Genomic DNA, 23,846 nt, shown 5'->3' with positions numbered 1-23,846 from the left:
ACAGCAGTACTGACCTTGGACTAAAAAGAATTAGTTTCTTAACAACTGCTTTGAACTAACAGAATTTCCCTTAATATCCATTTTCTCTCTAATCCTTTTTGGGGAAAAAAGGAGGAAGGGGGAAAAAGGGGGTGGGGGGGGAGGGCAGAACCCTCCTCCATCTGGAGGGAGTTTTCTGTGTGACCTTTCCTGTATATACTGTAGGCACTCTATATTTTGTATATATTCATTGCATTTCATTCTGCTTGTAAAAATATAGCCTTTCCCTTTGCTTCTCTGACTGACTTAGCTGTGGTTTGTGCGTGGGGGGGGTGAGAATTGAACTTTTCTCACTACCACCACTGCTAAAAAAGGGAAAAAGCCAGTCAGGTAACACCTCTGCAAAGCAACTTCACCTGAGAGGTGTTTCATATTGAAAGTGTTTTCCAGAACCACGTTGGGCTTGTCAACTCCTCAAACCGAGTTAGCAGTGGATAAAGACAGCAGGAAAGAATATTTCAGGTAGGGCATTTTAAAGAGAAAAAGGGGAGGGCAGGGTTTCACTCTTAATATGTACAATAACCTTACTGAGCATAACCCATAACATTCTGTAGAGCCTTTGTCAGCTTGCTTTTGAAGAGGAGCTTTGTCATGTGCCTGCAGGGACTGGCCTCCAAGTTCACTCTAAAGAAGGAAGCTGGTGACAGGTCTCTTAACAGACAAAAGATGATTCAGATACTCAGAAGCTGAGCCAGAACTGGAAGCTCATTTTAAAGCATGAAGATTAAAAGTCTTTGTAGGACAAGGGGCAACAGGCACGAACTGGAACCCACCCACTGAGTTTACATTTCAGGTTAAACATCCAGAATTAAAACCTCCACCACTAATACATACAAGAGGAACATGCAAGTGCAGTTACAGTATAAATACCCCCCTCTCTTTCACTGCTTCGAGTGCATAGTCTGAGACAAAGTGCTGGGGAGCAACGTACACATTGTATTAAAAAAAGTCAAAGTGCTGGAAGGACAAAGCCACCCCAGTTTGGGACTGGAGCTCACCTGTTCTGCACTCAGGGCAGCGCTCACTTGTTCAGGGAAAAGAGGGAAACGTCGCGGAGGCTGCGCAGGCTGGCGCTGATGTCGCGCCGCTGCTTCAGGCTGCACCTCGCCGTGTATTGGGTGGTGTAGCTTTCAGGCACACGTCCCCTCCGGGACAGGATATCCACCATGTGGCTGAGCTTGGAGCGGATAGTGGAGTAGTGGAACTGCCTCTCTTTGTGAAGCTTTTGGAAGTGCTCTGCCCTGCGACTGGTGGAGTAGTCGAAGGAGCGGAGAGAGGAGAGCGAGCCAGCAGAGCTTGCCAGCGAGCACTGGGATGATGAGGAAGACAGCGACTGCAGACTGGAACTGGATATGGCCTTGCCAGCCAGATAAGGGCCTTCTCTTGACAGCTTTCTGTGAAGGAGGGGAGCTTCTGTGTACAGCTTTCTGTGAAGTAGGGGAGTTTCTGTGTGCTCATCTTCCTTGGTCTGCGTCACTGCAGCCTTCAGCAGAACCGAAGTCTGGGTGCCTGTCGTTCTGGCAGTGACAGATGTCTGAGTGCCAACCTCTTCTGTCAGAGTGTTGGTCTGTGTGGCAGCATTACATGCCCTCACTACAAGCTTCTCTTCCCATGACCCTGTTTGGGTAGAGACACTTTTCCGTTCCACTGTCGCCTCTCCATTGCTGAACCACTCCTCTTCAGGAGGGCAAGAGTGCCCTGGGTTACGAGGCTTGCCTCCAGGACTATCTTCAGCCTGATTTGGTTCTTTCAACAGTTTCTTTGGAGTGCTAGACAGCCTGGCAAATGCTGCTCTCAAGTTGCCTTCTACAGTATATTCTCTGGGGGACTCTGTACCGTTCACCAGGTGATCAAGGACCCCACTGTTCCTGCAGCTGGGCAGCCACTTAGAGCTGATGGGCATCGACTGGGCATAAAGAATCCTGAACTGCAGGTCAAAGCGTTCAACCACTTGACCTGACAGCACCAGCAAGTTACTGCTGTTCAGCTTCCCATCAGACCACGTGAAACTATGGAAAACAAACCAAGATTCACTGTTAATTGTCAGAGCATTTCGACTGACAGAGAGCAAAACTCAGAAGTGCTGAACGTGAGATATAAAACCTGTAGACTATTGACTCCCTTTTTCAGGAATAGCTCTTATTTAGCCATGGCCAGGTGCTTTGCTAGCAACAAATTGTGTAAGCCAGTTTTCCAGAGCTGCTCCCAGTTGTGCTAGTCCCAACTGGACACAGGTAGTCCACTTACCCTTTGCATTTGTTAACACTAGGCAAACAGCAAAGTTGATTTGTGCTTCTTGAATGGCTAGAAAGCAGTCCAGAGAAGGACTTGAGGATGCTGGTTGATGAGAAGCCAACATGAGCTGGCAACATGTGCCCACAGCTCAGACCCAAGCATGTCCTGGGTTGCATCCCCTGTAGTGTGGGCAGCAGGTGGAGGGAGGGGCTTCTGCCCCTCTGCTCTGCCAAGGCCCCACCTGCAGTGCTGGGTCCAGCTCTGGAGCACCCAACACAAGGACATGGGCCTCTTGAAGTAGATCCAGAGGAGGCCACAATAATGACCTGAGGGCTGGAAGTCCTCTGCTGTGAGAGCAGAGAGAGTTGGGGTTGTTCAGCCTGGAGAAGGCTCCAGGGAGATCTTAGAGCAGCCTTCAAGGTTTTGAAGGGGACCAGAGAAGAGCTGGGGATGGACTTTTTTGAAAAGCATGGAGTGACAGGACGAGAAGTAAAGGCTTCACACTGGAAGCAGCTCGATTTAGATTAGACAGTGGGAAGAAATTCTCTCCCATGAGGGTGGGGAGGCACTGGAACAGGTTGCCCAGAGAAATTGTGGAGGCTCCAGCCTGGTCTAGTAGGAGGAATCCCTGTGGCAGGGGGCTGGAACTAGATGACCTTTATGGTTCTTTCCAACCCAAACCATTCTGTGATTCTATGAGTTTTGCAGAAAGCCTCTACAGCTTCATCAGGCACCAGCAGACCACAAGTACTTGCCTGTAGGAGCCTGTTGCCACCCTGATGCCATCAATTAACATGAACTTCTCATGGACTTTCCCAACAATTTTGGCACCTGACCTCATGTAGAAGGTGTTGCCTGTGAGTGTCCGAACTCTCATCAGCTGTTGGGGAAAAGAAGGGGAAAAAAAAATGACATCAGATTTCAGTTATCTTCCAAAAAGTTTTGACTAGCAATGCTGCCTAAAAATTAGCTGAGAAGACAGGAATGACATTAACTTCCTCACACTGTCTGTATCTGAGTGTCATCAGTTCCACAGGAGACACAGGGATCTAAGTTAGATACCTCTAAGTTTCTGTCAGGGGATTCTGTGGAGAGAATAGCTAGTTCCAATTAATTACTGGCCACAGAGCTCTGAGTGTTTCCCTGTGCAGAGAACCCCTCACTGGGGTGAGCATAAACCTGTCCAAGCCAAGCCATAACACAGTTCTGTCATCTTACATTCAGAGGAATTAAGTAAATCAGCTGGCTCACATCATCCAAACCTTTTAGAAGTAAGCAATTCTGTATTAGGAAAGGAAGGAAATGTTCCCAGAGCTATACCACCCTCCAGCTCCCTGGCTTTGTTTCCCTTGCAAGAAGTGTGGCCAGCAGGAGCAGAGAAGTCATTGTGCCCCTGTACTCAGCACTGGTTAGGCCGCACCTTGAGTCCTGTGTCCAGTTTTGGGCCCCTCAATTTAAGAAGGACATTGAGACACTTGAACGTGTCCAGAGAAGGACAACAAAGCTGGGGAGGGGTCTGGAGCACAGCCCTGTGAGGAGAGGATGAGGGAGCTGGGGTTGTTTAGCCTGGAGAAGAGGAGGCTCAGGGGAGACCTTATTGCTGTCTACAACTCCCTGAAGGGAGGTTGTAGCCAGGTGGGGGTTGGTCTCTTCTCCCAGGCAACCAGCACCAGAACAAGAGGACACAGTCTCAAGCTGTGCCAGGGGAAGTTTAGTTTTTCCCAGAGAGAGTTGTTAGCCATTGGAATGTGCTGCCCAGGGAGGTGGTGGAGTCACCATCCCTGGAGGTGTTCAAGAGGGGATTGGACGTGGCACTTGGTGCCATGGTTTAGTAGTCAGGAGGTGTTGGGCAATAGGTTGGACTTGATGATCTTTGAGGTCTCTTCCAACCTTATTGATTCTATGATTCTAAATCCTTTGAGCCAAAGAATAAAGCTTCTTAAATCTTGCAAAGCTAAATGCTTGCAAATTGTTGCTTCCTCAGGACAGGGATGGCAGTGTGCACTCCACCCAGCACACCAGGCCGGTGCAGAGCAGGGCTGGAGCTCCTGCACACAGGTGGAGTATGGGAGCAGAGGTGCCTTCTCTGCTTGGTTTTCACTGAGTTTGAGAGCTGGTTCACAGGCTGGGTCAGAGGCTGTACTGGTACCCTATCAACCCTGGATCTTCACCAGCTGAGAAACACTTCACAAAATGCCCTTTCACACCGGTTACCAGCTGTAGCCTTTCAAGGGACTCTGATGCTTTAGAGCAGAGTATCTTTGATATCCAGCACCATAAACTGTACCACCAGAAACAAACAAACATGGGAGGGCTTGGTTTGAATTTTCAGTACTTACCTCTTCCTGCTCAGGACAAACTCCTAAATTCTTACACATTTCCAAGAAACAGGGTAAAAACTCCTGGTCCAGGAGAATATAGACAGGCACTCTGCGGTTGTTATAGGCATCCTGGAGGTCACCAAAGATATCAATATCTGTGAAGGAATCCATCACCAGGGCAATCACCTGCAAGAAGAGTGACACCTCTTGCTCGAGACCTTTATTTTACACCAGGCCAGATCACTGCCTCTCCTAGCTGTTTTCTCCTGCTGCCATCATCATGGGCAGAAGCATAGTTTCCCCTCCTGCTGCCCAGGCCCTGGCAAGTTATAAAAGGTTTCTACATTCCCCCAGTGTTTCTGTCAATTCATTATGCCCTGGGGTGCAAAGCATAAGCCTGAAGAGGTTTTTCCTCATGTCTGCTGTTGCTTTTGTGCATTTTCACAGCCTGCTTTGGTACACAGTTTCCTGTAATCTGGCCTTTTGGGATCACTGGAGAAACTACCACAGCAGAAGTGGGAATCCAGACTACTTGAGGTTATGGCCTCCCAAGGAACTCTGACACGATTAAGCAATATTACACAGCACCTGATGTTCAATAAAATACTGGGGGCCAACATTTGCTCTCCATTTCATGCCCACAAAACCACACCCTGGATCAGGCACACACATGGCAGCAGCTGGAACATCTTGCCTGGCTCTGGGCTCAGTGTGAGGGGAGGCACTGGCAGGATGCTACAAGCAATTACAAAGCAGAACAGCTTTGGGGAGAAACAGCTGCTTGCAGGGAGTTTACTGAAGTCACCAGACTGGTCTCATCTACCTGATAAGGATCCTTTGAGAACAGAGCTTCCCTTTGTGACCGTTTCTGGCCAGAAGCCCATGTTCATGTCATCCTCACATACACTCTACACTTCTGCACTCAGAAGGGGGCAGGTACAGAGCTCAGTTGCTGATTCAAAGGCGTGCCATGCATGAGCACATTACACAGAGCCACCCAAAAAGGAAGCTATCCATTTAAATTTCATCTGAGCCAACTGAATGGCTGCCTACCAGAAGGGTGGCTCCCTCCTGGGGATTGCAATTGGAGGCCACAACCTCAGGTACCATAATGAGCTACACAGAACAGTCAGAACTTACTGCACCATACTCTGCATCAGATCAAACCATTCACAGGTGAAATCCTGCTAAAAGCAAGCCTTGGGGGCAACTAATGAGGTGCAAAAGGGAAAAGGTGAAGAAGAGAAATATAATCCTAGGGGTCTTTTATAAGAAAGTTCTTCTTTTACAAGAGAGGCTTTTTTTTTGGTGTCATACCCTTTAAGGGACTGTATGAGGTTGCTGCAAGTAAAACTGACTCACAGAGCACAGCAGTGAGGAACCTGGAACAGGAAAGCTTCCACTTTGAATAAGAGCAAGATCAGTTCGAAGTCAGTGAGTGGTTTCTTTATGAAGAGCAGCAGCAGTACCGTATGCACTCGGTAGTGGGGACTGGAAGCTTGCAGCCTACCACCTCTAGAGGAACCAGGAAAGCGACATCCCCCGGCAGCAGCATATATACAGACACATATAATTAAGAAGAGAAGCAATCGTGTATTTATAAACTCGTCCTCCTAAGCTGCCTTTCTTTGGTCAACAGGTGGTTTAAAGCCCGAGCCCGCAGCCCGCTCCCGCCGCACTCGCTCACCTGCCGGGCAGAGCGGATCTGCCGCCGCACCGCCTCCTTGCAGCCGCAGTCGCCGGCCCCATAGTCCGGCTGGAAGTGCGCCTCCACCCGCGTCAGCCCGCGGAAGGCGCCGCTGGCGAAAGCCGGCCAGCCCAGCTCCAGCTCCGGCGGCTCCAGGTCCGAGCGCTCGGGGAAGTAGGTGAGCGAGGAGGCGTCGAGGGAAGCGCCGAGAGAGGTCTCTGCCGCCGGCTCCGGGCCCGCGGAGGGCGGCACCGCCCCCCGCACTATGGCCCGCACCTCGGGCTCCGAGAGGAAGGGCGGCAGCTGCTCCCGCCGCAGGAAGGCTCGCAGCGCCTCGGGGCCGCCCGCCACCAGCTCCTCCAGCGCCAGCCGCTGCGCCTCGCTGTAGGGCTCGGGTGGCTGCGGTGGCCAGCGCCCGGTACCCTCCTCCAGACATTGCGAGCTGTTGGCCATGGCACGGTGCGGCCGTGGGACTGGGAGCGCCTTTATGGAGGTTTGAATCCAAACAGCTCCGCGCCGCCGCCGCCACTGGGGGAGCCGCGCCCCGCCCCGGGCCGCGGTTGGCTGCGGCAGAGGCGGCCCCGGCCCGGCTGCGGCCGGGGCGGGACGCGGAGAGGGTCTGGCGGCGAACGGTTGGTTCGCGTTTGTTCCAGGGGTCCGCCCGGCTCGGTTGCTGCCGCACACACCCCTTCTCAGGCCGCCGAGTCGCGCCGGGCCGAGACGGCCGTCTCACACTGAACCCCCTCGAAGCTGCCTCAGATCTGCCCCATGGCCAGCCCCACCCGAGGCTTTAGTCCTCACTGCCTCTCACCCACCCTGTCCTGCTGTGCCGGGGCTGGGAGCAGGGACAGCCGACTTCACCTTCGCCAGAACCATTCACGCACCCCCTGAGCGCCCCGGACACAACGAAGCTCGGAAAAGCCAAGCAGAGCTTGCCCTTTCTGCCCAGCCCCAGCACAAACTACCGGTACCCGCTGAAAATAACAACGTGCAGCTAGCCCCTGCTTGGATTGTCTCTTCTAGGCAATCCCTGGCCACGCGTACATAGGAGAGGGGTAGAGACGCTCCCCCCGCCCCCCGCCCCGAAATCCAAACCCATTAAATAAAGCTCAGTGGCATTTTTTTTTTTGTATTAAAAGAAATTTAATATAACTTTTAAATAAAAAACCAATGTCAATCTCTCTTATTAAAGACGCTGGAGTCCGGTGCTAATACTGTCAGACATAACCCTTTTGGCATCGAGTTTTTACATACAAGTTAAGATTTTGCTGCATTGCTTCAACATGTTAAGAAACCATCTTGTCATACTTTACAGGAGCAATAAAGTCAGTTCCATACAATATCAAATACCCTTTATTATTTAAAAAAACAAAACAAAACAAAACCAGTTTTAAATATATTAGACTCTGATTGCCAAAATGCCATTTTATACACAAAGCTGCTAATACAATATACAGTTCTTACATTAATTTTCTTCTTCCTCACATAAAATACATTTCATCAAGTTTTTGTTTGTACATCGTTTACTACTGATCAAAGGAGTGAGGAGTTAGTGCAGGAGGCTGGCCAGCGTTCCTTCACGTCCTGTACGTGCAGCAGTCACACCGAGGCGCACCAGGGTCACCAACACTCCTCTAGTCTGTCCTCACATCACAGTCTGGAGGCTGAAGACGCACAGGTGGCAATGCTAAGGCTGCATCTGCACTGGTTAAGACCCGTATCTCCTCTCCAGCTGCAGGTGGAGGTAATTGCATTGGTGGAGGTTTGGGAACAGGTATCTCGAGCAGGGTCTCCTCTACTACAGCATCCACAGTTGAAATACCAACAAAATGTTCTAGGTTGAAATTGTGCCGTGGCAGATGTTGCCTGAAGAACCCAGTGGGACTCGAATTGAAGGGGGGGAAACTGAGAAGTTCATCACTAGTTTGGCCAACATGAAAACAGCAGAATAAAGCCACAGGACAACCAGGGACAACAACATTCTGTTGTATGGCCACAGGCAAAGCAGAGCACAAAAAAAATGTCAATATTAGCTGTGTTCTGCAGCAAGAGGCTTGCTGCTAAAGGTGTCTTCTGGACTCTGCCTGTAGAGAACTGCTAATAATAAAGTAGGTCAACATGATTTGGTAAATCAGAGTGAGGACCCTGCACATCTCCTTTCTGTGTATTTAGGAAAGGAGAACCTGTGATCACGAGAGAACTGAGAGCGCAAACAAAAACTTCAGCATCTGGCATGCTCTGGACTGTTATCCCCTTGCAAAACGGTCTCCAAGATAAAGAACAGCACTGTAGAGTCACCACAAGCCTTCCAGAGACTAGTTACCGAGTTTAGCAAGTATGATAAGGCACAGAAATATCCAGATGTAGGGAGAACACCTTCCAGCAGATGGACAGCAGCTCATCTGTGGCTCACTGGAGACCGGTGCTATTGCTTTCTCAGTTAAAGATACTCCTATTTCATGGCACTGCTGATTTAGCTTCAGCAGAGAAGATTTGGGTAAACAGAGCTCCGAGCTTAAAGCAAAAAGACACTAAATAGAAGTGGCAATGAAGTTTGGGAGCTTGTAAATGCTCTCAACCCCACAAAATAAGACCCTGCTCAATAGACTCGAGAATGCGTGGCCTCCACCAAGTATTGCACCAATTCATTATTGCTATTGCCCTGCCGTGCTCTTCCTCCTCACCAGTTCTTCGACCACATCTGCAAGATAGTATAGAATCACAACAGCCTAGAGTCAGTTCTTCCCAAAATCAGGAGGGTTTTAAGATTCTGGAACATCACAGGAGTAAGCCTAAGTGAGCTAAAATCACATCACTTGGTACATGAAGTAAGTATCCAGGTCTGACATCAAACAGAACTCAGCAGTGGTACTTAAGCCCTTATCTATCATCTCAGTGCTGGGACCTTCTTGACTGAGCTCAGTGAAGCAGAGACACTGTTCTGAGCCACACCTGTTTTTCCCTCTACAAAATGCCTTTCACCAAGAAAAGCCAAGCTTCTTGCATCAACCAGGCAGTCTGCTAGACACTTCAGCGCACAGGATGGCTTTGCAAGCAGGATTATTCCCACAGGCAGCTCCACCTACACTAGACCCATCAGTACCTCCACTTTCTCACACCTCTGTAAATCTCTAGGAACAACTACACCCTTTGGCTTGCTGCTGACAGAAACAGTACCCTGATCTGATCTTGAATCTGTGCTTAGATACTTATTGAGCCTAAAAACACTGGATGCAGCATAAAAAAACCTAACCACATCTTCCTTAAATGAGCCACTCATGACATGATTTGTGGTTTCTACAGCTTTTTAGCAATACCAAGATCCAATGAAATAGCTAAGTGCCTTCTACTGTCAGAGCTTTCCAGTGGCCTGGCCTTTAAAACACATAGATATAGTAAACACTGCTGAAGCTTATAGGGAAAAGCCCTGCTCTTAGAGGTAGGCTTTTACGCTGCACATTGAAAAGTATCCACAGGTTTGTAGCCCCCATGACAGCCTGTTTGTCTCTACAAACTAGTTCCCCAGGAGCAGGGTAAATAGCCACTTCACAAAACTGCTCATCCCAGATTTACAGCCCACAGCTCTGCATGCAGCAGGAACTGCCAGCTCCTTCCCTGAGTGTGTTAGCCAGTGCCCCCCAGGCAGTGACCATCGTATCCCAAACGTCACCAGCACATCAGCATTAATCCACTCCAGGTCACGCGTCGACAGCCTTCACAAGTCCATCTCTGATGCAGCTTCAGCTCAAAGCCAGTGGTAGGTAAGTACTTGGCATGGAGTTGGCCTTCGTGGTCCTTATGGGTCCCTTTCAACTTGAGATAATCTATGACTCTAGGGCTGTGAAACACAGCCTGCAAGATTTACTGGTGACTGACTCTCTCGTCTGACATTTGATCAGACACCACTCACCTTACAGTGCCAAAGCCAGAAGAGCTGTATCACAGCCAGTTGTACAGCTACCACACCAAGTCCAATCAGGGGGATGCTTTATCATCTAGAACCTGCCATATCTTTTGCCTGACAGTAAATCAGTTGTTGGCTTGCTCAAGATCACAGCCAGAGTGCCGAGTTCCTGGAGTTTGACTTATAACTAGAGGGAAACATCAGTGCACTAAAAGAAGTGTGCCTGAAGTGGACAGGCTTCCTACAGCCTTAATGCAGTAACAGCTCTCAGTGAAAGCAAGCCTCAAACTACTTAGCACTATCACATCCAGGGGTCTTCTTTTTATTTGCTTTGAGTTAGGTAGGATTTTTTCCCCTAGGGGGAAAAAAAAAGCATCAGCTAGGCCTGAATTTTGCACCACTTGCAACCCAGTGGATAGCAGCACCAAAATTTGTTACATTGAGTTCAGAATTCTCAACAGGATGAATGTGCAGAAACAACCCTCAGCACCATGGAAGAAGAGAGACAGCTCAAAGATCACCCCCATTTCCTCCTCCCCCTCCCAGTTCAGTGATGCCCAGGCTATGCTTGGTGTTATCCTGGAACAATTTTCCTTGAGGTAATCAGAAGAGACACTGTTCATACCACACAGATGCAGGAAACTCTCTCCAGTCACCAAATCACCTTCTTTCTACTAGAGAATGACTTCTGCAGTTCCTTAAGGTTAAACCAAACACCAGAAATATTTTCTAGTCTTACATTTAGCATCATGCAGCAAGCCAAACTTCTCTCAATATTTCAAACCAGAGAAAGAAATCCCTGCCTGTAACTGAACTGAGGGTTGGAAATCAGATCAACTGCTCCCATTTTCTGTTTGCTCCTAAAAACTGGTGAGAGAGGAGAAATGTATCTTTAGAGTCAGCCTGGTACCAGCTTCACAGGTCCAAAGGTGTTTCCTGCAGAGTGTGGTTGTGGTGGTGACAGGCAGCCACATCTGCTGCCTCCAGGAGCTGAGAATGATAAGCCCAAAGCCCTGCATCATAATACAGCCAGCCCCTGTGATGAGCTAGATTTGATGTGGAGCAGAAGGGAGCATTTAACAGTCACTGGCAGCCTAAATCAGCTTTTCATAGCCTGAAAAAAAGGGAAGGCTGTGAGGACCCCCACAGGGCAGCCTACATGTGAAGTGTAATGTTGATGTCCAACAGCCACCAGCTAAAAGGAAGATTGGTGGAAGCTGCATTTGCTGTTGCTTGGTTGAAGCACAACTACACGAGCTGGATTTAATCCATGGATGGCTTGCAGAGCCCCAGATGGGCTTTATACTTTTCAGAGCCTGCAATTTGAACTGTCCAAGGAGGACACATATTTGTGCAGGCAAAGAGCTGTGTGTCCCTCTGTGTAGAAAAAGGCTTGAGATCTACTTCCGCAGACACAACTTCTTAACTCAACTGTGATGAGCTCCTCAGAGCTGTCTCTCATGGGACACCCTCCTTTCACCTCCCCCAGGTGCACAAACCCATAGCTTGCTGAAGAGCCAAAGTCCCAGGTTATGCCATGCTAATGTTGCTCAGATAATCAGAGCTGACTTGAGCTACACTGCGACGCTGGCGCCTGGTGTGCCAACCGCCCTGCAGAGGATTTGACAACTGCATGGCACTAAATGACTCCCATACACACAGAGGCAATTTAAGTTGTCTTCTGACAGCTGCTAACCACTGCTGATGACCTCAGCATGAGAGCTGGAAAGCAGACACACACACACACACCCCTCCTGCCTTGCTGCAATGTTTATCTACCCGAGCAATGATTTCACAGTTATTTATCAGCCAAAGACTGCAGGGGAACAGGAGTGCTGTAACACCTAGGGAGGTCAGAAATGCTTCCATGGTGTTTCTAGGTTAGTGCTGGCAAGCCTTGTCCTCCTCATCCCCTCCTCAGCCCTGTGGTTCTGGAAATCCAGAAGAAACAATGAGAATGCAAAGCACACTGCCCCTAGTAGCTGTGTTGAGCCTAGAGAGTAAACAAAGAGAACCATTAGGAAAGTGAGATCAGCAAAAGTCTTTTCAGTTTTACCAAATGAAGAGTCTAAAGAGTACAAAGAACTTGTCTGTGGTTTGTGGTGTTTTTAACTTACTTATCCCAGTATAGACCTTTGTCAGTATTTTATTGCAGTAGAATTCTATTGCCAGGGCCCCTTATTGCAACATCACTTTTAAAGCCTGTTGAGTGAAGCCTGTTGCAGGCAAAGTTCTGCTTCAAACCTGGTGGTAGTCTGCAGTGATGAGCTTACTGAGCAGAACTGGACCCAGCCAGTGCAGAGTTTTTGATGGTGAGCTTTCACTGCAAGGAGGTGACACCTTGCAAACTTCCTAAAGCGAGGGCAGCACCTCAGCTGGCATGCTGCTCAGGGTCTGTAAGTGCTGGATCCAGCTGTAGGGACAACAGCTCTGTCCACTCTTGCAAACCTCACTGTGGGGTTGATCTCCCCTCCAGGATAAGAGTGAAAATTCAGGTTTGGAACTGTCACCTTCCACAAGCTTGGTGACTTACAGCAAGAGGCTCCGATGCAACGACTTTAATTCAGATCCTTCCTTTGTTCCAGGGCATCTCATGACTTCCCAAGGACAAGGAGGCAGTGCACCATACCTCCTTCTCCAGGGAGCAAGGCTAGGGTGACTCTTACATCATGCTGATGTGCATCCCTTCCTCTCCCAAGAGCCTTGCTCCACCTGCATTACTCATTCAACTGCAATGGAAGCAGCAGGCAGGGTGAAGTACAATTCGAGGTGAAGGAGGCCACCACAGTCAGGATGTCCATAGCCAAATTCTCCCTTTGGAATGCAAACAACCTGGCTGCTGCGGGAGATCCAACCAGCCCACCCGCATCTGGTTTCCTCTGGGGTGAGGAACAGCTGGGACTAGGAGATCCTGCAGCAGCCATGCACCTTCTCCTCCATCTCCTCCATGGGAGCTTTGAATTTCAAGAGGGGCGGATCACCGCTGGACACTGTGTAATACACTGAGGTCCCGTTGGAGCTGTAGGGAGAAGTCCTGGATGCAATGAGGTGTGACTTGGCCTCACCCCCGTTCTCAGCCACTCCTCCCACGCCGCTGCTGAAGTGGGTGCTGAGGAAAGGGTGCTGGAGGAGTTTGGCCGCAGCCCGCTGCCGCTTCAGTTCCGAGAGCGTTTGGTGGTTATGCTCCTTGTAGGGCCCCCAGAACTGCTGGGTGTCAGGGAGCCCGGGGTTGCCGTAGGGCAGCATGTGGCCTGGGTTACTCTCAAGGTCGGTGTGCATGCTCCAAACGTCCCCGTTGGAAAAGGTGTACTGGTAAGGGCTGGCCGAGGCCATGAGTCCGTTCTGGAGGGGGATTTCAGAGTCACACTGGGTGCTTTTGTTTGCTAACTCCGGAAGGAGAGAAGAGTTCTCCAGCACTGAATTCTGTAACGAGAAGATAAGAAAGCAAAGCAGCTTTGACCATCCCCCTTAGCATGGTTCACAACTTCCTTAGCCTGCTCACACTCAGACCCTCTACCACACTGCAGCTCAAACATTGCATTCACTCACTAACAGGACCCTGTAATGCTGTGAGCCCCAGTCGGGAGCTGGTTCCCACCCAGAACCATGGAATGCTAACTCAGAAGGACTCACCAAAAAAAGAAGATATAGCTAGATAAGCATACTAACACAACATGGCAATAACTGAGTTCAGTAGCTGCCAAGCAAGATCACAGTTCTTTTGTGGTGGCCACTTTGCTAGCTGGAAGGAGAAATACACACACCACATTGCTGGACTTCCTACCTCACTAGTCTCACAAAGTCACAGACTGGTAGGTGTTGGAAGGGGTCTCTGGAGACCATGCAGTCCAACTCCCCTGCTAGTGGAGGCTCACCCAGAGTAAATCACACAGGAACACATCCAGGTGGGTTTTGAGTGCCTCCAGAGACAGAGGCTCTATAACCTTTCTGGGCAGTCTGCCCCAGAGATTATTTTTTTTCCTCATGTGGAACCTCCTGTGTTCCAGGGGGTGTCTGCTGCCCCACTGTCCCAAAAGTATTTATGCAGCTGTAAATCCAAACCAGTCCTTCCACTTGAGTCGGACATCCCCATTTATGCCAAAGAAGAAGTCTTTAGCTTATGCCACCTTGCATACCAGGGCACCCACTCCTGCTATGACCACTGAACTTGCACCAGCAGCCCTCCTGGGTGACTGCCACAACAGGGAAGGGATTCCTTACAGGGTCTGTGTTCTCCTGGTCAGAGCGAGTCTCCCCAATTTCTCCAATGAGAGTTGAATTTCTCCCTTCTTCTGCAGCCCCCAGCTGCTGCCAGACGATGGCTTCCTTCTCACACTCCTTCCTGTAGAGGTTGGTTCTGTCTGAAAGGCTGGCCCTCCTCACCACCTTCCTGTGGGACAGGGGAAGGCACAGCAAAGCTGTGAGCAGGACATGACATCTCCTCTTACCCTGTGTAGCTCTTCTCATCTCCTCCTTGAGCTTCACAGCCTCCCCCACTGGAATGGAAGGGGAACTTGGCTTCCTGGCACCCACGCAAAACAAGGGCACGAGTGTGGGTATTAAAGGTGGGAGGAATTTTAAGGTGTTTTGAAGCAAATCTGTGTGAGATGTCACACAGCTCACCTAATGGATCTGCTCTAAACCCAGTGGAGCAAATGTAGAAGGAAAGGGCCCATGAGCTGGTCAGGGAGTTTCATGGACTGCAGGTCTGCTTTGTTGTCTAGTAAACAGAGAGAGCTGTGCAAACCCTGCCTGAGCACAGTGTCTTGGCCATCAGACCTGTTAATGATAAGCTCAAGTAAATCCACTTGGAGCACTGACTCTTTGCCACCAGTAGCAGTGGTGTAACAGGGTCATTTCTCAACACTTGCTCCTCTGCTCAGAGCGGTTCTTGAACTGCAACAGCACAAAAAGCACCACCTCTCTCGTGTGAAAGAGCCTCTTATTGGAAGGAGCTCTGCTTCCACTTTTCAGAGCCCATTCAGACAGGATGTGCAGGTTGCTCTCTGACCACAGAGTGCCCTGCAACCAGGTCTGGGTGGCCAAGCTGTGCACCAGAGGACCCACAGGGAGCAACACACTTACCCCCGGCTGCCAGTGCTGGAGGTCCTTCGACTCAGGGAGGATTTGTGCCTCATCTGAGACTTCATGATCACATCATGTTTGTGTTTCAGCTCCAGAAGTAAGACTTTGAATTCCTCCTCTTCACACAGATCTGTGGCATGCACAAACCAAGCCATCCATCAGACAGGTCAAACCATTAACACTATGTTACCAACTGTGCCTTCTGAGTATGTGCAACCACAAGTGCTAGGAGGAAGATACAGCCATGCTCAGATGCTAGCATTTTTACTTCCAGGCTGTTCCAAAGCTTGAGGTCTTTTCCAACCTTATTGATTCTATGATTCCATGATTTTCAGAAGCAACAAAGTAGGTGCTTTAAAACTTCAATCCCCATTAAAGTAACTGCAACTTTGATTCCAAAGGAAAATGGTATTACTGCTCCTGAAAGCACCATGTGAAGACGCCAGCAAGCTTAGGAGGAAAAGCTTTGCTTAGCTATTTCTTCTTTTTTTTGTTAAGCTTGGTAAGCTCACCTATTGGCATCTCATCCAAAGATGTCCTGGCACTCAAACTAGCCCCATGGGACACAAGCAACTCAGCCATCTGCATCTAAAGAAAGGGAAAGAAAGCCAAGTTGGGAGAGGTTATTTTAGGCAATCATTTTCCTCCCCAAAGCTGAAAAGCTGGAATATGAGATGAAGCCCTGGCACTCGTGTTCAACTCACCTCGAATTACTCTGCTGTGTGATTGATGTTCAACACACTTCCTACCATACAACTGCACAGACATATTCTCCCTGAACTTCCTTAGTACCAGGTTCTTTTCTGCAGACCCCAGGACCTCCTCTGATGTTGTTCAGAGAGGCCAGCCCCAGCACAGATTTATTCCATTTGCAAACTACTCCACAGTTTGTCCAGGCAGAAAAATGCCACCTTCACCCATGACATCTGAACAAGATCATTACCTGTCCCCAGAAAGCAGCAGCATGAAGAGGTTCCCAGCCATCCCAGTCCTTCACATCCAAGCTTGCCCCCTGGTCAAGCAGTACTTCAGCTGCATGCAGATAACCATTGGCTGCAGCTATATGCAGCTAGGAGATAAGGAACAGAGCATGAGCCACCTGCAAGGCCACATCTCAGTGAAGTTTCTTGGACAACACAAGTCTAGATCTGGGCAGGCAGACATTCCCCACTTGGCAGATGCCATCAGGTCAACAGCAGGTTATTCCTGTGCCTAACACTCAGTACTACCTGCATCCAGTTCTGTTTGGAGGGGAAACTGCTTGACAGTTCAGAAGATAACTTACATGCATGGGTTAGAACAAGGAAAGAAGAGACTGGATGTGGCACTTGGTGGCATGGTTTAGCTGATGTCTTGGTGTTAGGTCATAGGCTGGACTTGATGATCTCAGAGGTCTTTTCCAGCCTCAATAATGCTGTGATTAAGGAAGGTTTTGTGTTTTAAATCAAGGACTCTTAAGTGCTTCCCTCAGGTGTAGGGAAACAGCACAAGCAAAAGGCAAACATGCAGTGGAGAACATCACCCTCTGTAACCTCTGCACTCCTCATGCCAGGAGAATGTCTCCTCTTCCCCACTTAAGTGGCTCTGGAGGTAATGTTTTGATCAAGTTTTCAGCCTGCTTCAGTCAGAACTCCCTTTGTGCAGCTGCACTTCCAACTCACACTATTAATTCTTTTCACCTTTTGAAAAGCATTTCAATCCTTGGCTCCTTTTAGTCAAGGGAAATGTGGTTGGTGGGTTTTTTTCCCCCAGACATTGGCTTCCAACTACAACCACCACTTTGGAGACATCAATAATAGTTTCCTTTAGTCCCCCCCTGACACTTCATATCTCTGAACCTTCTCCTAATTGCAGCCTGCTGTTGCATCTCTGAGCAAAACACTGACCTGTGTGCACTGCTCTGAAGGTGCTGGCTCCACTCAGAGCTCATCGTATTTCAACTGTACTGAAGCTTCCTTCCTTGCAGGAATTTCCATGTGGATTCCACCACACAGAGTTAAAGCCTCACCTGGAAATAAATTCTGATGCTTTCTGGCAATTCAGTTAACATCTTACAGAAATTTTACAGCATGAGGTCATAGCCTCTAGAGGCCATCAGAATCAGCAAGGATTCGCTTGGGGGGTGATCCCAAAGGGGAAGGCAGGAGGTCTACCTAATTTCTGCACATAATCCTTGTTAAAAGGGAAATGTGTTCAAAAACAAACAGAAAAAAAGCTGCAATAAAAGGTTCCTCAGTCACCCAGGTTTATCTTGAAGGGAGCCTGCCCTCCCTTTACACTTCTGGTGTATGCTGTAGGTGACAGTTTAGATTAAGAAACCTGGATGTACTGCCAAGGAATGGTACCAAGTGGCCAGTCTATTGCTCCATGTCTGGAGACTTTCAAAACCCACCTAGACTTGTTCCTGGTGCCCCTGCTTTAGCAGGGGTGTTGGACTAGATGACCTCCAGAGGGCCCTTCCACCCCCCACCATTCCCTGATTCTATGGTAACCCATGACCAGGGTCATATCAAAGTCCTCACACATACAATGGCTTTACTGAACTCTCCCTGCGTTAGGACTGCTGTATACAAGGATTGAAGGCACAAGTTTGCAGGTGAAAAAGAAGGAAACACCACTAGGATTGTTCAGCCTTCTGGCACAGCTTGCCTTGTGCTGTGCTTTTGTCCCCAGAGCTCTCCTCTGCCCAGGGGCAGATGCCATGCGACTCAGCATGAGCCAGATGCTATGCAAAGCAGAAAGAGGAGGAAAAAGAAAGTCTCCAAAGTGCCCCAAGAAAAGCAGAGGGCTCTCACATCTCCTCTGTGGCAATCAGATCAGACTATGAGACCAGCAAGAAGCAAGGGTTAGTGGGAGGTCATTTAGTCCCATCCCCGCTGAGGTCAGCAGAAGTGCTGTGTTCTGCAACTCCTCCTCCCTGTGGGATTTACTGCACCTTAGCTTGGGAGCTGCTGGCACCAGCCCCTGCAGAAAAGACCCAGGAGCTTGGCAGCCCTGCTGCAGGGCCTGAGCTGCTGGACAGCTGAGAGAGCTCTCGTGAGCAAGGAGTTTGCTCCAAAAAGCACAGGGCTAGGCACTAAGTGATGTCAGCTGTCCTCATGGACAGAGCCTGTTCCTATGTGACAACAAGCTGAAACAGGGGCAAACATCCAAATGTCTTGCTCACTCCTCTCAGTGCCTTGTATGTGCTGGTTTTGTGTAACTCCTGCCACGGGGCAGGTTTGGCAACCTGCGGGCTGGGGGAAGGCAGAGGTGAAGCCGCAGCAACGTTTCACTCACCAGCGTAGCACCTTGGGCATCTGTCCTGTTCAGGTCTTGTCCAGCTGCAAGTATGTCATGGATGTCACAGATCATGACCTGCTCTGGAGCAGCTCTCATCTCATTGATCCTTTCCTGTGTGATCCCTGTTCAAATTCCAGTTAGAGAGAGAGAAGAGTTGGGAGGTGTCTCCATTGGTTGGGTAAAATTAGACTTAATCATTCCTGGTTGATAGGACCTCAAATCCTGTTCAGAGGCTCCTTGGCTGAGGGCACTGACAGCTGGCCTTCATAGAATAGTGTGGCCAGCAGGAGCAGGGAAGTCCTTGTGCCCTTTATTCAGCACTGGTTAGGCTACACCTTGAGTCCTGTGTCCAGTTCTGGGCCCCTCAATTTAAGAAGGGCATTGAGACACTTGAAGGTGTCCAGAGAAGGGCAACGAGGCTGGGGAGGGGTCTGGAGCACAGCCCTGTGAGGAGAGGATGAGGGAGCTGGGGTTGTTAGCTTGGAGAAGAGGAGGCTCAGGGGAGACCTTCTTGCTCTCTACAACTCCCTGAAGGGAGGTTGTAGCCAGGTGGGTGTTGGTCTCTCCTCCCAGGCAACCAGCACCAGAACAAGAGGACACAGTCTCAAGCAGTGCCAGGGGAAGTTTAGGCTGGAGGTGAGGAGAAAGTTCTTCCCAAAGAGAGTTGTTAGCCATTGGAATGTGCTGCCCAGGGAGGTGGTGGAGTTACCATCCCTGGAGGTGTTCAAGAGGGAACTGGAAGTGGCACTTGGTGCCATGGTTTAGTAGTCATGAGCTGTTGGGTGACAGGTTGGACTTGATGATCTTTGAGGTCTCTTCCAACCTTATTGAGTCTATGATTCATGCTTATCATCATTTAGGAACCAGAGAAGCTAGGCAGAGTCAGGTGCCAAGGGTTTATGCCAGGCAGCAGCTCTCTGCTGTTCTCCAGAGGCAAATCAAGAGCTGAGGAACAAGGTAATTTTTAGTACTACATTGACCCATTTTTTGTGTTTCACAGGAAGTCCCTCTCCTCACCCTGATAGGCCATGCAGGTCTCAATGACATCCAGAGTTGGCTCATCTTCACAGAGGTCATACGGCATGTTGCCATCTGCGTTCACTGCCAGCAAGTCTGCTCCACTGCAAGGAGGAAGGGAGAAAGGACCTCAGGCATCCTAGAGCTCAGTGCCAAACACTGGGAGAAATGCTTAGCAACAACCAGCTGGGGCTAAAGAGCTGCCCAAACGTCAACAGGAGTTGTATGAGGGAAGAAAGATTTGAAGCAAAGCCCTGGAGCTATGGATGGAGAAGATGAATCCCACAACAAAGCTGGGGAGGGGTCTGGAGCACAGCCCTGTGAGGAGAGGCTGAGGGAGCTGAGGTTGTGTAGTCTGGAGAAGAGGAGGCTCAGGGGAGACCTTCTTGTTCTCTACAACTACCTGAAGGGAGGTTGTAGCCAGGTGGGGGGTGGTCTCTTTTCCCAGGCAACCAGCACCAGAACAAGAGGACACAGTCTTAAGCTGTGCCAGGAGAGGTTTAGGCTGGATATTAGGAAGAAGTTCTTCCCAGCAAGAGAGATTGCCCATTGGAATGTGCTGCCCAGAGAGGTGGTGGAGTCACCATCACTGGAGGTGTTTAGGAAGAGACTGGATGGGGTGCTTGGTGCCATGGTTTAGTTGATTAGATGGTGCTGGGTGATAGGTTGGACTTGATGATCTCAAAGGTCTCTTCCAACCTGGTTAATTCTATTCTATTCCATTCCATTCCATTCCATTCCATCCCATCCCACCCCACCCCTCCAAGCAGGAAGGAGTCCCAGGAACAGCCTGAAAGCAGGCAGTAACCACCACTGCTGCACATCTCACAAGGTGCTCAGCTGTCTTGGTTTCCATCCAGAGGAGCTGTGGGCAGAAACAGCTCTGCAGAAAGGGACAGACACAAAAAGCCACTTACTGCTGTATGAGGATCTTCACCAGGTTGATGTGACCACAGGTAGCTGCTGCATGCAATGGAGTCCACAGCTCGTTGTCCTTCGCATTGACATTGGCCCCGTGGCTGAGGAGAAGCTTGACTATCTCTTCATAGTTGTCTATGCAGCACTGGTGAGGAAGAGATACAGACAGATGGGGTTTTCAACCTTGGGAAGATGAGGGTGGAATTTGCTCACTTCTTGGCATGAATGTGTGTAAGGTCAGACACTAAACCAAGATTCATCCTTGTGCGAGATGCCAGTGCGTGGTCTGCACGTGACTGCAGAGCCACACAGGAGACTCACAGCTCAGCTCAGCTCTGCAGCTGGGCTTGTCACAGGGCTCAATTCCAGCCCACCACAAGCATCTCAGCAGCTGAGTGACAAGCAGCCTTCAGGTGTCTCTGTTGCCAAGATAAAATCACACCTGTGACACAGCCAGGTTAGCACAGCAGTGCAGCTGCATCCTTCACTGGGAGCCACTGCCAACAGGCACTGGGGTTTGCTTAGGAGCTTGTCTCTCATCAGGGATTCAATTAACTCTGGTAGATGAGAAGTTCCCAACTCAACTCCAAAATGCATCTTTACAAGATCTAACCCTTCAGTGGGCAAGGTGGGGCTCTCTGTGGCCTCAGTGCCTGGCAGGGGAAGCAGTGAGGCTGTGACAGTTTCTCTGTGTGCAGTCACCTCTCTTGGAAGAGCTGGTGCTGGGAACTGTTTATTCTTCTAGAAGCCAATTTGCACTTCTAAAGAAGCATCTGCCCAGCTTTGAAGAGAGCAAATCCCAAACCATGGCTCAGCAGGCACACTGATGGTGAGAGAACCACAAGTCCCCTCCCCTTGCCACCCTTGCAGGGAGGGTGACAAACGTGGCACTGTTGTGGGTGGCAGCAGAGGCAGCAGCTGCCAGGCACTGTGAGGGCCACAGCTCTGCTGCAGGCTGACTGGCCTGGGGCTCTCACACTGAGAATCAGGACTCAGGAGAAGAACAATAGAACAATCCATATGGGATCAGTGCAGAGGCTCTGAGGAAGGACACAGACTCACACAGCAGTACAGTAAGTCTCTGTTTTGCTGGCCATCAGCTGCTCCCATATCACACAGGCTTCTATGGATGGAAAGAGAATGTTTACAAAGGTCTGCAGGGACAGGACTAGGGGCAGTGGCTTCAGACTGGAGAAGGGCAGATTTAGGTTGGATGTTACAAACAAGATGCTTACTATGAGTCTGATGGAGCACTTGGAACAAGCTGCCTGGGGAGATGGTTGAGGCTCCTTCCCTGGAGATATTCAAGGTGAGGCTTGATGAGGCCCTGGGCAGCCTAGTTGGGGATGTCCCTGCTGACTGCAGGGAGGGGAGGTCCAACCGGATGACCTTCAGAGGTCCCTTCCTGCCTGGACCATTCTATGATTCTGGAAGCCCCTGAGGTTGCAGAGAGCATCTCCAGCATCTTGTGCATCATTTATCTATGCCAGTTTCAAAAGCCATGGGTTACCAAAGCCCCTAGATTTGAGTTAATTTGCTTTAAGAGTTTACAGCCCAGCCCCTGCAACAATTGAAGGGAAGAAAAAATGTTGTTCATGTCTGACATCCAGCCCTGATTCCTGAGCTCTTGTCACTGAACCAACCCTGGGACACAGCACAGAAGGGTTTGATCTCAGTCTGCTCCCCAAGAAAGAGGACTGCCAGCATGACATGCTGAGGCTTCACTGCTGTAACTGAGCTCAAAAGGGCAGTATGAGAGTTGCCTCTGTTTTGTCCAACAGGTTTGCTCAGAAGGTAGGAGGAAGACAAAAGTGTGGAGCAGGACAGAGCTGTGACCTCCTCCCATGCCTCACCTGATGCAGTGCAGTTAATCCATCTTCGTTGCACAGGTCCGGGCTGATGTTGCTCTTCAGCAGGTAACATACTGTAAGGGAAGGAGACAGGAGGAGAGAAGTCAGACCAGCACTCCTAGCACATCTCCTGCTCTCAGACACTTCAAGACAGGGTGTCCCAGTGGGGGCAATGCTGCAGGAGACCCAGAGAGAGAGCCCAGCACTGGCAGGAGCCCATAGCCATTGCAGTGCTGGTGAGGAAAGAGCCACCTCAGTTATATCCAGCAGAGAGCACCAGCATACAACTTTCCCCAGCCTCCTTCCACAGGAGGCTGCTATTATTGCAGCTGTCATTGCTGTGTGGTTGTGATGGAGCAGGCTGCAGCTTTATCTTGTGCTTTGCAGCATCCCAGAGCAGCCACTGCAGGTTGCAGCCCAGGAGAGCTCAGAGGCCATCCAAGGTGATTCTGGGGTCCTGAGTTACAGCCGTAAGAGATCTCTCACTGTGGGAGGGATGAGGTCTTGCCTCAAGAAGTTACAATCTGAGATGAGAAGTCTAATATGTTCAGGGGGCTCCCACATCTAAAATACACCAGGGCTGCTTTGGACACTTCACATCAGCTGTTGAGTATTAGAAGAAATCTTCCCAGAGGCTTTGTTTTTGATTTGCTGCTTTGGGGAGAAAGGGAAAGATTTAGTCCATTGCAGTGCAAACTTCTGAAACACAGGAAGAGTCCTTAGCCCCCAGGTGAAAAATAAAGTGTGCTTTGTGGTACAGATCTTGCAGGGAGTGACAGCAATATGACTGGCAGGGGATGTAAACTAATAGCAACACCAGGAACTCTTCAAACTCAAGGCTGCTGACAGACCTTGATGATCTATACCCATCTTCTGCTGTTTACTTGCTCATTCCCTGCTTTTCTCCAGAGATTTCACTGCCTAATGCTTTTCCCACCTCAAATGTCACTGACAGCACAGGCACAAGCCAGAGGTTCTTAATCATCTCCTTGGGGCCAGGGTAGCAACCAGTGGCATCACGTTTGATGGCAAACATTCAACCACTAAAGTGAAACCAGAGCTGCAGAAAAAGCAACACTAACAAAGCTAAAAGGGCAATCACCATCCTCACAGCTGGCAATCAAAATGACTGCAGGGCTGGTGCCTCTCAAAGCACCCTGCAGCCTCTGCTTCTCACTGCTCACTGTCCTGCTCTTAGAGGCTCCTTCCCCAGCACATCCCATCCAGAGGGAAACCAAATTGCAGGGCTGTCCCTGGGCACAGAGCACTGCTGGCACCCAAAGCAGAAGAGGGAAACCACATCCACAGTGACATCAGTGTGGCTTTATGAAGCTTTGTTTAAAAGCTCTGGGAGAGGCACAGAATCACAGAATGCCAGGGGCTGGGAGGGACCTCGAAAGCTCATCCAGTCCAACCCCCCTGCCAGAGCAGGATCACCTAGACCACATCACTCAGGAATGCATCCAGGCAGGTTTTGAGTATCTCCAGAGAGGGAGACTCCACAACCC

The 23,846-nt window shown here is 49.8% G+C and overlaps 2 protein-coding genes across 2 annotated transcripts in view; both read right to left on the bottom strand.

Annotated features, from left to right (window-relative positions):
- Positions 1-1,060: 1,060 nt before the first annotated feature.
- Positions 1,061-6,750, bottom strand: FAM83D (family with sequence similarity 83 member D). The gene is made up of 4 exons (XM_054173667.1): positions 6,283-6,750; positions 4,614-4,781; positions 3,030-3,154; positions 1,061-2,048 (listed from the first exon to the last, which is right to left on the bottom strand). The coding sequence occupies exons 1-4, from the start codon at positions 6,733-6,735 to the stop codon at positions 1,061-1,063; spliced, it is 1,734 nt and encodes a 577-aa protein (XP_054029642.1). The 5' UTR covers positions 6,736-6,750.
- Positions 6,751-9,410: 2,660 nt separating this feature from the next.
- The window catches only part of PPP1R16B (protein phosphatase 1 regulatory subunit 16B), a 69,058-nt gene continuing 54,622 nt past the window's right edge, over positions 9,411-23,846 (bottom strand). Inside the window, exons 3-11 of the mRNA XM_054173494.1 lie at positions 22,342-22,412; positions 20,488-20,633; positions 19,571-19,674; positions 18,551-18,675; positions 16,215-16,340; positions 15,784-15,859; positions 15,272-15,401; positions 14,408-14,576; positions 9,411-13,609 (exon numbers count right to left, since the gene is read on the bottom strand). Of these exons, the coding sequence (XP_054029469.1) occupies positions 13,088-13,609; positions 14,408-14,576; positions 15,272-15,401; positions 15,784-15,859; positions 16,215-16,340; positions 18,551-18,675; positions 19,571-19,674; positions 20,488-20,633; positions 22,342-22,412 (1,469 nt within the window). The 3' untranslated portion in view covers positions 9,411-13,087. The remainder of the gene's footprint in view (positions 13,610-14,407; positions 14,577-15,271; positions 15,402-15,783; positions 15,860-16,214; positions 16,341-18,550; positions 18,676-19,570; positions 19,675-20,487; positions 20,634-22,341; positions 22,413-23,846) is intronic.

The sequence above is a fragment of the Dryobates pubescens genome, chromosome 26 (genome assembly GCF_014839835.1).
Source record: "Dryobates pubescens isolate bDryPub1 chromosome 26, bDryPub1.pri, whole genome shotgun sequence".
NCBI classification, from domain to species: Eukaryota; Metazoa; Chordata; class Aves; order Piciformes; family Picidae; genus Dryobates; species Dryobates pubescens.
This window is presented reverse-complemented; position numbering and strand designations above follow the sequence as displayed.